Here is a 14,455-nt window from a genome sequence, read left to right as displayed (position 1 = left end):
TCATATTATTCCATTATTATATTATCATTAACCACATAATTTCAATCTATATAATCTTTCAAAAGCAAATCTCATCATTACTAAATGATATTCATATTCTTATTCAATAATAATCAGTTATAGTATATTATTACTGTTATCCGATATTTCAGTTTTTTAGTCTTCTATCTAACCATTCATAAAATAAATCCCAAATCTTATAATACTCTTTTTCTTCCTGTTCTCTTTTATGGATAAATTCCTCCTTCACATCATCATTTATTAGAAATCTTTTCACATTCTAAACATACCATAAAGCTAAATATAAATGAGGCCAATCCCAGCATTAATTAGAAATTATTTTTTCTTACTATATTTTCTCTACAATTCAGATCAGGCCTCAGTAGGATAATGTAGCATTTGGGGAAAAAAATACAAGCCAAGAGAGCAGCTCCAGAGGCCAAAATGGAGAAGATCTCCACTGCCACCATGGACTTCCCTTTGGCGCTCAGGTAGGTGGGGAGGAAGGAGATCCAAACACTGCAAAAGACCAGCATGCTAAAAGTAATGAACTTGGCTTCATTAAAACTATCGGGCAATTTTCTTGCTAGAAATGCCACTGTGAAACTGACAAGGGCCAAAAGTCCTAGGTAAGAGAGGACACTGTAAAACATTACAGCTGAGCCTTGCTTACATTCCAAGATGGTCTCTCCAAACAAGGAGTGGAAGTCCAAATTAAGAAACGGAGGAGAGGTTCCCAGCCAAGTGGCACAAAGGACTGCTTGGATCAGGGGACAGGCTATGACAATGGAGTTGCTCAGTGGTTTTCCTAAGAGTTTCCTTGTCTTGTTCCCTGGCTTGGTGGCCATGAAGGCAAGAACCACCATGATGGTCTTTGCCAACACAGAGGAAACCACAAGGGCAAAGAGAATGGCAAAAGCAGATTGTTGGAAGAGACAAGTGATGTTCCGTGGTTGACCAATGAAGAGGAAGGAGCAGAGGAAGCAGAGCAGAAGGGAGACCAGGAGGATGTAGGTGAGATCTCGGTTGTTGGCCTTGACAATCGGTGTGTCATGATGTTTACAGAAAATTACCAGGACTGCAGAAGTGATCACGGAGAGAAAAAGAACAAGAAAAACTAAAATATATCCCAGGGTTTCTTCATATGCAAGAAAGTGGCGTTTCTTGGCGATGCATTGGTCTTTGTCCTTGTTGGGAAATTGGTCTTCTGAGCAGGGTTCACAGTGAGCTGCATCTGAAATCAAAAGTTTTTGTCTAAGGATTTCTTGAGCAACTGCCATGCATATTATCCCTCCCACAAAGGTGATATGCATGTTGCCTTTCTGCTGGTGACCTACCCACAAAGGGTAACAACCCACTGTGCTATTGATGGGGCATCAAAAGGAGCAAATAATTCTTCCTTTATGATGATCCTGATTAGCCAATGATGAAGATTTGTTCAGTTCCAGCTATCCATTCACTGGGCCAATTCCATGGGTAATATGGCTTTCAGTTTGACATTACTGCCTATTTTCTCCCTCACTTTCTAACGGAATGCATAGAGGACCAACAGATCTGTTATCCAGAAATGCTGCTATTCTGTTTGTGTATATATCATACCTGCCTTAACCTTTCTGCTTTGTACTTCAGATCTGTTCATTCAGACTTTTTTGATTCCTCCTCCTCTATTGAAGAGAGATAGATGGAGCTCCTCTTTCCCTGGCAGGTCTATTTTTTCAGAGGTTGATAGAGCTGATGGAAGAAGCATGCACTAAATGAAAAAATTAAAGCTTTGGACCACAGACCCCACTTCCTCCGGAAAAGATTGCGTGTTGTTTTTCCCAGTTGGATGTTAGAGTAGGAGTGGAAATGCATGTTGGGGATTCACAAATTCTGTCCTAAATATATACTGCAAGCAATTGCTGAGCACTAGGAAAAGTATCCTCTATGGTGGGGCAGTATGAGTGGATGTCAATCTCATCAGAAATGACAACAATAACAAAAATAGATTGATTAAATAAATGTCTTCCTTTAATTCTGGAGGTTTAAGGTTTAAAGTCTGGTCTACCTGTCTGATTAGAAATGGTCCCTTCTGGACATGCATCACACTGGTAGCAGCAAACTTGCTTGCCCTCAGAAACTCTTCTCCTTTCTCCTGCCTGGCACCTCTTCCTGCCACACCTGGCAAACGGGATGGTCTGAAAGAGAAATACCAATGAATTGTTTAATTGGTTCCCACATTCCTATTTCTATTCCACCTCCCCATTTATATGCTCAGAATCACTTCTAATCACATTGTTCACCATTGTCTATTAAAAACAGGAACAGCTGCTGGGGGATTCAGGTCAATGGCACTCTCAAGCTCTCAACCGAGATTGGAAGTGGGGTTTCATCCTGCAAAGGAAGGCTTTGTTGGTGTGGCAGGGGAAGGATACTGTATAATCTCCAGTCAGAGATGGTATTTGCTGATTCTCTGAACTTCTCAAAATTTCCACTACTGGTTCTCCAGAACTGGTCAGAACCTGCTGAATACCACTTCTGCTTGTGGACCGAACCACAGCATTTCTAAAAGAAAGTACGCTGAGGATACAACTGAGCAGAAATAGTCTATGGAAATCACTGTTTCTTGATGTAACTGCATCCTGCATTTCAAGCAGACACTGTTCCCTTTGAGGAATGACAAAAATTAGGCCTCAATTGTGTTACATGAAAAGCAGATTCTTCACCAAATGACTGTCATGATTTCTGACTCAACTGATTATTTTTCAAGTTGGAAAAATGTTCTGCATTTCAAGAAGATAATGAATCTTTCCCTGGACTTACAATATTTCCTTGCAGCTCACCTTTGTGGCCCAGATGATTCCATCAGAGTTAATGGTAAAATCCTGGCCTGGGGGAGCCTCAGGATTCACTTGCCCAACCTTCATGGGGACAAAAGATTGATTGGGCAGGAAAATCCAATTGAGAAGGTCAAAACGAGCAGATCCCAGTCCATCGTCTGAGAAGGAGACTTCCTCTCCAGCACCGTTGTTGAACTGCACATTCCTCAAATAGGGAAGAATCTGAAATAAAACAGATCTTTAAAATAGGAGTATTTGGTTAGAGCTACGGTTATGGATTCTTTCAGAACATGGTGATTATCTTGAGAAGTGGAATTTATGTCTGTAAAGCTAGATGAATCCCTTGGTGGAGAACTGAGGAATCTGAATAATGACAAATATTTACTCTGAAACTACAAAAGAAATCTTTATTGTTGATCTTTTGTATCATGGTTTCTTCAAATTAAGCATTACCAGAATAATGACATTGAATGATTTCAGTGCCTCATCCCAAAATTAATCATGTGCTTTTCCATCGGTGATATTTGATTACAGTTTTAAGTATTTACTTATTTCTTGTAACTGATAAATTCACTTTAGCAACAATTCCTCTGATTTTCTCTAGCTGAGAATTGAACAGAGCACATGCCAGAGCCATGTTTGATGAAATATAGTCAAGGAAAAGAAAGTGCTTGCCTTGGTTTGTCTCTTCACAATTCAGAGAAGTTCAATGTCTGTCCAATAATGCAGAAAAGTCTGATTTTTTTTGTTGCCAACTTCAAAAGCTGATACAAAAACTTATGCCACCAGATAAAGACTGAAGGCACCAATTATCACATTAAACAAGAGGAAAACCTTCTACGCACCAATTCCACCTGCGCTTTCTACAATTTTGTAAACAACAAACTAAAAGACTCAAGGTCCATCCCATCCCTGAAAGGACCTAATGGTAAAGACTGCAACGAAGACACCATTAAAGCCAACATCTTTAACACATTCTTCAGCTCAGTTTTTATAAACAGCAGCGGATCATGCTCAATATTTCCTAGTTGAACCACAGACAACTACAATGATCTGATATATATCGATTTTACAGAAGACAATGTTGAAAAAGCACTAAACAATCTAAAACCATCTCTATCTATTGGACCGGACAGAACATGTTTCTACTTCTTAAAAAAGCTATTCACTGCCATAGCCAAACTTCGAAGCATAATCTTTGAAAAATTTTTCAGGACCAGCTCCTTGCCAAAACTATGATCATAAGCCATGGTCATCCCCGTCTTCAAAAAGGAAGACCCCAGCCCAGTTCAAAATTACAGACCAATCTCTTTATGCTGTGTCACCTGTAAAGTCATGGAAACAATTATTAACCAATCCATCATCCTCCACTTAGAAACAACCTACTCTCTAATAAACAATTTGGTTTCAGAAAAAAACTATCCTGTAACCTGCAACTCTTACACTGCAAGAAAACATGGACTATACAACTCAATCAGGGCAAAGCAATAGACGCAATCTACATAGACTTCTGTAAAGCCTTTGATTCAAACTACTCCTAAAACTAAAATCTTATGGTATCTCTGGACACCTGCATAATTGTATAGAAGTATTCCTGTCAAACAGACAATTATTGGTCAAAATTGAGAGTGTCCTATCAAATTCTGTACCTGTCAACAGCGGTGCCCCCCAAGGCACTGTTCTAGGACCAACTCTCTTCATACTCTACATAAATGACCTCTGTGATCATACTAAGAGCAATTGAGTTCTCTTTGCTGACGATGTAAAGCTATTGAACACCACAGACAATGCTGCTCCCCTTCAAAAAGACCTTGACTATGTATCAGAATGCTCAAACAAATGGCAACTTCAGATCTCAACAAATAAATGCTCTGTCTTACATATTGGCAAAATTTTTGCAGAAAATAAAATACAGGCTGAATAGTCAAGACCTTGTTGATGATCCAAACTCTGTCAAGGATCTTGGAGTACTCATCTCTAATGATCTAAGTGCTAGAGCCCACTGTAAGTAACTACATAGCCAAAAAGGCATTGAGAGTTGTTAACCTAATCTTACGTAGCTTTTTCTCTGGTAATATTACACTAATAACTAGAGCATACAAAACATTTGCTAGACCAATACTCGAATATAGCTCATCAGTCTGGAACCCACATTATGTATCTGATATTAACACAGTTGAGAAAGTCCAGAACTATTTCACAAGAAGAGTTCTCCACTCTACTCATTGCAGAATACCTTACGCCACCAGACTTGAAATTCTAGACCTAGAAAAATTAGAACTACACCACCTTCAGTCCGATCTAAGTATAGTATATAAAATCATACATTGCAATGTCCTACCTGTCAATGAATACTTCAGCTTCAACCATAACAATACAAGAGCACACAATAGATACAAACTCAAGGTTAATCACACCAAGTTGATTGCAGGAAAAACGACTTCAGCAACAGAGTGGTCAATGTCTGGAATACTCTACCTGACTCTGGTTTCTTTCTCAAACCCCAAAAACTGTAACCTTAGACTTTCTACTATTGACCTCACCCCTTTCCTAAGAGGTCTGTATGGGGCATGCATAAGTGTACCAATGTGCCTACTGTCCCTGTCCTATTGTTTCTTTTATTTTTCTTATATGTATCCATGTATTCATAACTATGTTTTTACTTATACCTATTATCCTGTAAACAATTGACAAACCAAATAAAATAAAATAAAAATGATGGTTTTGAGACAAACAACCCATTAAGACTATTTTGAATCTTGCTTTATGTGTTCAGATGGACGAAGACTGGCTGCATTCACACAACAAGCTGAGCAGTGCAATAAATGTAAAACTGAACAAATTGTGTGTGTGTGTGTGTGTGTCACATAGGTTCTTAAACTATAAAAACATGAACCAAGGTTAAAATGAATTGTCTTTGTACAAGTTGGATTTGGGTTACATACTGAGGGAGATGCAGGTTGTTCTGCAATTATCATCTGCACTTCTATAATTGTCTGGTTTGGTTCTGCAATTCAACAAGACAAACACAGATTTCAAAGAGTAATTAGGACTGCAGAAAAAACAACCACTACCAACCTGCCTTCAATTGAGGATGTGTATATCAAGTGAAAAAGAAGGCCTTGAAAATATCTACAGACCCCTCAGACATAAACTCTTTTAACTTCTACCCTCAAAATGATGCCATAGAGCACTGCACACCAGAACAACTAGACGCAAGGACAGTTTTTCCCTGAATGCCACCACTCTGCTAAACAAATAACTTCCTCAACACTATCTAACTATTTTCTAAGTCTGCATTATTATTACTATTAATCTTCTCCTTCTCCTCCCCCTTCAACCATTCTTGCCTCTGTCCTCTCTGTTGCTCTCATGGGCATTCAGACTCTCCACAGCTCAATTTTATTCTGTTTAACAAACTGAAGCTGTAAGGAGGAGTGACAGACATGGAGCATGGATTCAAAAGAGGAATCAAGAGGAAACTCTATGTAGCCACAAATGGACTAAGTCCAGTCCCTTTTGAGTTCCATTGATCCTTATCTAACAACAAGATAGTACTAACAGTTCATCTATTAGCTTCCAATGAATAGGCATGAATAGTAAAAAAAATCAGTCTAATTGGAACTTCACATGTGGTCTCAATGTTTTACACCTGACACAACATTTAGAAAGTCTTTTCTTGTGGTAGCCACCATGTTACTGCTTGAGCAGAAACTAATAATCCACAAAACTGGTAGGTTGCAAAGGAGTCCTAAGAGAGACAGCAAACTATCCTGCAGAATCAAAGATGAAAAGTTCTACTTCTGGGATGAACAATTACTCACAACTGCTTGGTTTAACACAATCTTGCAATTCTGAAAATGCTTTCTTGTTCTTCATGTTATAACAGAATAACAGAGTTGGAAGGGACCTTGGAGATCTTCTAGTCCAACCCCTGGCTGAAGCTGGAGACCCCATACCATGTTGTCCAGTTCCTTCTTAAAAGCCTCCAGTGTTGGAGCACACAGAATAACTGGACACAAGCCATTCTACTGAGAAAAATCAATTGCTACCAACCTGCCTTCCATCGGGGACCTGTATACTGCACGAGTGAAAAAGAGGGCTGTGGAAATGTTTAGAGACCCCTCACATTCTGGACATAAGCTGTTTCAACTCCTACCATCAAAACAATGCTATAGAGCACTGCACACCAGAATAATTAGACACAAGGACAGTTTTTAGCAAGGAGCCTGCATGTGATTCAGGGATGGGGCCAGGCTATCGGAGAGTGGGGTGCTGCCTTCAGAGCTTGTGGAGTCTGGCAGCATTGACAGAGAGGACCCCGGAGAGTCTGTGCTCGGTGCACGTGTGTGGAGGGCTACTAGAAAGGAGAGAGTAGTTGAAACACCATGGGCAACTCGGAAGTAAGGCTTGAAGATGATGGCCCCTCCCATAAGGGATAAAAGCCAGCCCTCAGTGGTTGGTTCTTTGCAGGAAGCAAAGAAGTTTTTTATACTCAGAGTTCTCGTTGAATCCCTGCTTACTCCAATTTGTTTTTGAAACTTATGGCTTTGGATATTTATCTGCAATTAGTCTTTTGTTCTTGGCAGCCTTTTGCAACTTTGAAAGGGCTTGCTCTTATCTTGGACAATTAGTTTTAAATGACTCTTGGCTGTGAATCCACAGAATTCACAGCACCACATTAAAAAGGTTTATTTTTCTACACGGTTTGTGTTTGTTTAATTTGAACAAGGCTTGGGTCAGAACAAACACTTGGACAAAGTTGTTTACAAAGTCTGCACTACTATTAGTATTAATCTTGTCATCACTCCTTATCACCCATCCCCTACCACATGTGACTGTATGACTGCAATTTAGTCACTTTTATCCTTACAATTTTTATTGACTAGAAGGATTTCATTGCTTATTGTAACCTATGACTATTATTAAGTGTTGTACCTTATGATTCTTGACTCTTGACGGATGTATCTTTTGTTTTATGTACACTGAGAGCATTTGTACCAAGCCAAATTCCTTGTGTGTCCAATCACACTTGACCAATAAAGAATTCTATTCTATTCTATTCTATTCTATTCTATTCTATTCTATTCTATTCTATTCTATTCTATTCTATTCTATTCTATTCCATTCCATTCCATTCCATTCCATTCCATTCCATATGCCAACTAGGACTTCTATTGACTTGTTGAAGCTTTTTTCTCAAACACAGCCAGATTGTTGTTTTGGTTTCAGCTGATATCTACTCCCTGTCATGATTACCTCCTGAAACCCAGGCAAACATTAAAGCCTTTCAGGACTTTACAAAGGTCTTTCTTCTTCTTTTTGTAAGAAATTGTATTAATTTTCTATTAATTACATTTCTTAGTGCTCAATAAACATCGTGTTGCCTGGGTATTTAATTTGCTTAACAATACATATTCCATTTTTACTCTCCAACCACTGGTAAAATAAGTTCCATGTTTGATCATATTCTGTGTCTTCTTTCCATTTAATGTTCAGTCTATCCGTTTCTGCACATTCTAGTATCTTCTTAACTTTTTCTTCTGCTTGCGGTCCTTCTTCCTTTCTCCAATGTTGTACAAATAGAAACCTTGCTGTTGTTAAGACATACATACTTTTCTGATCATTTTTTTCTGGTATCATCCCTAATAATTGGTTGAAATAAATACTCTTCCAACAAAACATTATTCTTAATTCATATATTTCTAATAATTGCTTTTAATATGCATTGATATGATAACATGTGGATATTGAAACAGTAATTGAAGAAACGCATATGGGAAGCTTCCTCTCTAAGAAGCCATAGAAATTACCTGCCATGACTGGATATTTGAGATCCTCTTTCCAAACCTCATCACAGTTGGTCGGGCTCTGGATGCAAACATTGCATGTAATGCATGTGTCACAGCATAAACGGCATTGTAGATATTGTAACTTTCACCTGTCATGCTTGTTTCAAAAGTGAAATTGGGCAGATTCTGCACATTCTCCTTTCCTGTACATGGTTTCCCCCCCTTTGGTGGGATCTCTCCTAATTTATGGATCTTGCAGTCAAAGACTATTTCCCACCATCGAGGGAGAAAGACATCTCCTTGGGGGTTCAAGGGGTCTAAAGAAAGAACAAACTGATTGAATTCTGAGACATCCCCGGTGTGGTCTTTGAAATGCAAGACTCCATGGAAAGTCTTTAGATATAGCAATGTGTTTTCAGATTCCTCCACACTAAGTTTCCAATGGGAGGTTAAGATCCAAACATTCTGAAATGTTATGTTTCTCCTATTTTCATAGAAAAAAATAATCATCTGTACACTTAAAGTACAAAGATAATCTCCAAACAGAAGAATCACTTTAGTTTTTGACCAAGTGTGGAAATTGAGAAGTAATTTTTTCAGTATAATCTCAAGATCCTGTGATTTCAGCCTTTCAGAGAAGGCCAGGCAGATCTCCTTCTCCTGGAGCATTGGCTTCAGAGTTGAGACAAAACCATCTCCCCTGTCATTATCAGGGGCCAGAAGCCCAACCCAGTTCCACTGGAAATACAGGAGCAGCTGGACTAAACCCACATACTGAGGAGATTCCTTGGGATTCATCCGGAAGAAGGAAGGATGAACTCTTTTCTCTCCCTGAAATCCAACACCGAGCTGGAGAAAAAGAGATTGTTTTTTCAAAGACAAAGTAAAAGTTGATGTTGACTTTAGGGGTCAGCATTGTGAGGTCGATGGCCCCAACAGTCAGTTTGACTCATGTAGAGTAGCAAGGTTAATCTCCTTCCCGTTTTAGGAAAAGCCACCAGTTACACATTTTTATAGGTTGAGGTACATTGGAAGAAAAGAGAAAAAAACAATCTGATAGAGAGAATAAATGGCAATAAAAAGATGGCCACCATTTAATTAACTAAGAGTCATATGGTCATGATGTGCCCCTATCTTAGGAAGAGCCACCAGTTACACCAGTTACACCAGTTAAACATTTTTATTGATTGAGACTCATCAGAATACAAGAGAAAAACTAACAATCTGATGCAGAGGATGAATGGCAATAAAACGATGGCCACCCTTTAATAAAGAATTAACTAAGAGTCACATGCTCATGATGTGCCACCCCAAACCTCTACCTCTTTGCTTTTGAGTAACCTTCTGATCTCTGTCTAGTCCATATTGTATCCAAGAGAGCTCTCTTACCTGTGGGACCTTAAAGATGCTGAAGATGGAGTCCATCTGCCTTGAGGATTTGGGATTGAGACCACCAATGATGGAGAACAGAGTGCCCTTCCAGCCACATTTGTAACCTGGAACCACTTGGCCTTGTGAGGAGAGCATGGAGAGGCTGTTTAAGGCAATAAATATCTCCCTCTGGCAATGGACATAGATGTGGAAGCCAAGGGTGATGTTGGGGAGCAGAGAAAAATCCTTATTGACCTGGGAGACAGCAAACATCAATGCAAGGATCTGCTGGTAGTTACCGGGGATGAGTCTATAGTGAGAAAAACACAGGGAGTATTACAGTTAAGGTTGTTTGTTTGTAGAGTTTGCTTCAGTGTTTGGGTTGGTGCAGCAAGGACCAAATTTTATTGGGTTTGGGTTTTTTTTAAGGATCTTTCTCAGCTAAACCTGAATGGCTTTGTCAGAAAACAGACAACACTTTCCATCCATATAATGGGCTCTTTTATACCCCTCTATTATTCCTCCCACCTTCATTTTTCTCCAATGGTTGTAATACTTCCCAACTACTCCTCTTTCACACTAATAATTTAGAATCTCTCTTAGAGCAACTTCTTCAGGGGTGGTAAACATTGCTGCGCAAAGGTCTACAGTGGGAGTCACCCTCATAAATGTACTGAAGGCCATAATTCATGAGCAGTGCTGATTCCAAAGCTGAGAGGGATTTTTGTAACTCCTGAACACTGGAGTTACTGTCCAGATTAATACTGAAATTCAAATTCTTCACTATGCCAGCACAGCTTCTAATGTACTAACCTACTTCTTAGGAAGCTAGAAAAAAGTGTAATAGATAGCAGCAGCAGCACTAGATGGACTCACAACTGGCTGGCAAACCATACTCAACCAGTAGTCCTTAATGGGTCTATGTCTACATGGAGGCAAGTAAGCAGTGGGGTGCCACAAGGTTCCCTCTCAGGCCCAGGACTCCTCAATATTTTCATTAACGACTTAGATGAGGGAATAGAAGGGAAACTTACCAAATTTGCAGATGATACTAAGCTGGCAGGAATAGCTAACAGATGGATCTTCACAGACTAGAACACTGGGCTGTATCTAACAAAATGAAATTTAATGTAGAGAAAAGTAAAGTCCTACACTTAGGCAAGAAAAACCCAAACGACACATATAGACTGGTTGAAACCAGGCTCAATAGCAGGAACTGTGAGAGAGATCTTGGAGTCTTAGTGGACAACCAGTTAAATATGAGCCAGCAGTGTGCAGCAGCAGCCAAAAAAAGCTAATGCAATCCTAAATTGTATTAACAGAGGGATACAATCAAGATCAAGGGAAGTACTAATACCACTCTATAAAGCCTTAGTAAGACCACACCTAGAGTACTGCATCCAGTTTCGTTCACCACATTATAAAAAAGATGTTGAGACTCTAGAAAAATTACAGAGAAGAGCAACCAGGAAGATTAGGGGAGTGGAGATGAAAACTATGAAGAATGGTTACAGGAACTGGGCTTGGCTAGTCTAGTGAAGAGAAGGACCAGGGGAGACATGATAGTAGTGTTCCAGTATTTGGGGGGCTGTGACAGAGAGATGGGGATCAAGCTATTTTTTAAAGCGCCTGTAGGCCAGACAAGGAATAATGGATGGAAACTGAACAAGGAGAGATTTAACCTGGAAATAAGGAGAAACTTTTTGACAGTGAGAACAATCAATCAATGGAACAGAAGTTGCCCTCGGAAGTTGTGGGAGCGCCATCAGTTGAGACTTTCAAGAAGAGATTGGACTGCCATTTGTCAGAAATGGCGTAGGGTCTCCTGCTTGGGTGCAGGGTAGGACTAGATGAACTACAAGGTCCCTTCCAACTCTGATGATCTGTTATCTGTTACTCTTCATGTTTGTTGTTTATCATCTCCATGAGGAAGAGATTGAGAATTCCAGCCTGTTTTAGGAGCTTGCTACTTTATTGAGAGAAGCAGAAGATGTCTACTACACTAGGACAGTGCAGAATACTAGAAGGAGTATTTCTGAAAGAAATCCTAGAATTTAAAGCAAAGAGACCATTTATCTGTATGTTTGTCCTCCAGCTGAAACTTACCCATTCTCTAAATGAAGGTTTGATGTATTAAAGTGAGGGGCAGTAGAATCAACATTGGCTCCTATGGGCAAATTCCCACCAATAATGAGATCACCAGACCTATAGTAGTTTTTATCTAATGGGATATAATCCCTGAACACACACATGGTTTGCAGCCTCTTCGCTGTAGTTGGAGCCAGGAGCCAGAAGAGCAGCAACATCAACCATAGCATGACTCCTGCCTGGTCATTCTTATCACCTTCCCTCCTAGGACAGAAATAAAAGTTTATGTAGAAACTGATTTGAAGGTTTATCTTGAAATTTCACTGGACCTTTAGCAGATCAGACACCACCTGTGCCACCTGGATGGCCACAGAACAAATTTATAGCAAAGATGCTTCCTCTTACCTGTGTTTGGGCTGTGATTACAAAGGAAACAAAGACAAGTGAATCTCTTCAAACCGAGGAGTGAGCTCTGTGCAAGACAGGCTAAGGTCTCATCTTCTGCCCCCACCTGGAGAACTCAAACATGTTTTTATAGCTTGGAAGTTTTTGTATCTAGAAATCCACAGGGGATACACTAAGAATTACTGTACTTCTGATGATTGCAAGGAAAAACAATTTTCTATCCCTGTAGCAATAGCTTCTCATACACCCAAATGGAAAAAAAAACATGTTTGTGTTTCTTGTAATGCCCAGAGCAGATGGAGTCATGCTGAATTTGTGAATTTGACTTCTGTGAAAGAGACCCCCTTCAAACAAGATGGAGTTTGACCAGGGCCATAGTTGGTCAGCTACTCAGAGTGCTAATGGGGTTTTGTGGCACATGAGAATCAGTCGTACCTTTCTAACTGTGAGTGCTCATGCCAATGCTTGGATGGAAGTTTTCTTTTTATAACCACATGGTAGTGGATGAAATTAGAACCTGAAGTAACAGTTTCTAATCTTGTGATTTCTCCTTCATCTGATGGTTCCATTCAACGTTGGTTGTTGGGAAGATATTGGGCTCAATCCAATGTCTTTCAGGGTGCATCAATAAGGCCTTCTCAGTCAAGGTCGACTAACATTCGTATGCTGATGATATTCAGTTGTTTAATCACCGACTGACCAAGCAATACCGCCAAGGTTTTTCCTTGGTGCATGAAGGATGTTCGATGGGGAGGGACAGTCATGGTTTAAATCAACAGAGGGGTAAAATCAAGATCACATGAAATGTTAATACCGCTTTATAGTACATTGGGAAGACCACACTTGGAATACCGCATCGAGATTTGGTCACTATGACATAAAAAAAGATGTTGAGACTCTAGAAAGGGTGAAGAGAAGAGCAGCAAAGATGATGAGGGGACTGGATGCTAAAACATAAGAAGAACAGTGCCAGGAACTGGGTATGTCTAGTCTAAGAGTGAAGGACTAGAGGTGACATGATAGCAGCCTTCCAATATTTGAGGGGCTGTCACAGAGAAAAGTCTGTTAACTGCTTCTCCAAAGCACCTGAAGGCAGGAGAAAAAATAATGGATGGAACCTTATCTAGGATTGATCCAACTAAAACTAAGGAGAAATTTCCTAACAGGACAATTAATGGAAGAGAAGAGAAGAGAAGAGAATTTTTATTGGTCAAGTGTAATTGGATACACAAGGAATTTGTCTTGGTGCATATGCTCTCAGTGTACATAAAAGAAAAGATACATTCATCAAGAATCATAGCTACAACACTTAAAAATAGTCATTGGGTACAATAAGCAATCAAATCATACTAGGAAACAGTCAATAAAAATCATAAGGATACAGGCAGCAAGGTTACAGTCACCGAGTCATAAGTGGGAGGAGATGGTTGAATGGAAGAATGGGAAGATTAATAGTAATGGTAATAATAGTGCATACTTAGTAAGTAGTTGGACAGTGTTGAGGGAATTATTTATTTAGCAGAGTGATGGCGTTCAGGAAAAAAAATGTCCTTGTGTGTAGTTGTTCAGGTGCGTAGTTCTCTATTGCGTTGTTTTGAGGGTAGAAGTTGAAACAGTTTATGTCCAGGATGTGAGGGGTCTGTTAATGTTTCCACAGCCCTCTTTTTGACTAGTGCAGTATACAGGTCCTCAGTTAAGGCAGGTTGGTAGTAATTGTTGTATCACAGTTGAAGGGCTTGTCTTCAGAAGTTTAAATCCTAGGCTGTATTAACAGATGAATAGAATAAAGATCACGTGAAGTGTTAGTACCACTTTATAGTACCTTGGAATACTAAATATTAAATCCAGCTTGGTTGCTATGATATAAAAAAAGATGTTGAGACTATAGGAAGATTGCCGAGAAGAGCAAGAAAGATGATTAGGTGGATGGTGGCTGAACCTACAATGAACAATTGCAGGAACTGGGTATGTTTTCCAGTC

At 39.6% G+C, this 14,455-nt stretch overlaps 1 protein-coding gene across 1 annotated transcript; it reads right to left on the bottom strand.

The window, feature by feature from the left end:
* Nucleotides 1-329: 329 nt before the first annotated feature.
* On the bottom strand, nucleotides 330-9,632 carry LOC148128340 (vomeronasal type-2 receptor 26-like). The gene is made up of 5 exons (XM_087934869.1): nucleotides 9,584-9,632; nucleotides 8,633-9,477; nucleotides 2,823-3,041; nucleotides 2,048-2,177; nucleotides 330-1,234 (listed from the first exon to the last, which is right to left on the bottom strand). The coding sequence occupies exons 1-5, from the start codon at nucleotides 9,618-9,620 to the stop codon at nucleotides 330-332; spliced, it is 2,136 nt and encodes a 711-aa protein (XP_087790995.1). The 5' UTR covers nucleotides 9,621-9,632.
* Nucleotides 9,633-14,455: the final 4,823 nt, after the last annotated feature.

This window comes from Pseudonaja textilis, chromosome 1 (assembly GCF_049901715.1).
Source record: "Pseudonaja textilis isolate UNSWEBS1 chromosome 1, rPseTex1.2, whole genome shotgun sequence".
Lineage (NCBI taxonomy): Eukaryota > Metazoa > Chordata > Lepidosauria > Squamata > Elapidae > Pseudonaja > Pseudonaja textilis.
This window is presented reverse-complemented; position numbering and strand designations above follow the sequence as displayed.

What these genes read in the sequence shown, in the direction of transcription:
- LOC148128340 (XM_087934869.1), bottom strand. Translation starts at nt 9,620, where the DNA reads ATGTGTAACTGGTGGCTTTTCCTAAAACGGGAAGGAG. An exon ending in TTTCCTAAAACGGGAAGGAG is followed by an intron (nt 9,478 to 9,583) that starts ATTAACCTTGCT and finishes CTTTGAAAAAAC; the next exon opens with AATCTCTTTTTCTCCAGCTC. An exon ending in GAATCATCTGGGCCACAAAG is followed by an intron (nt 2,178 to 2,822) that starts GTGAGCTGCAAG and finishes TTTCTCTTTCAG; the next exon opens with ACCATCCCGTTTGCCAGGTG.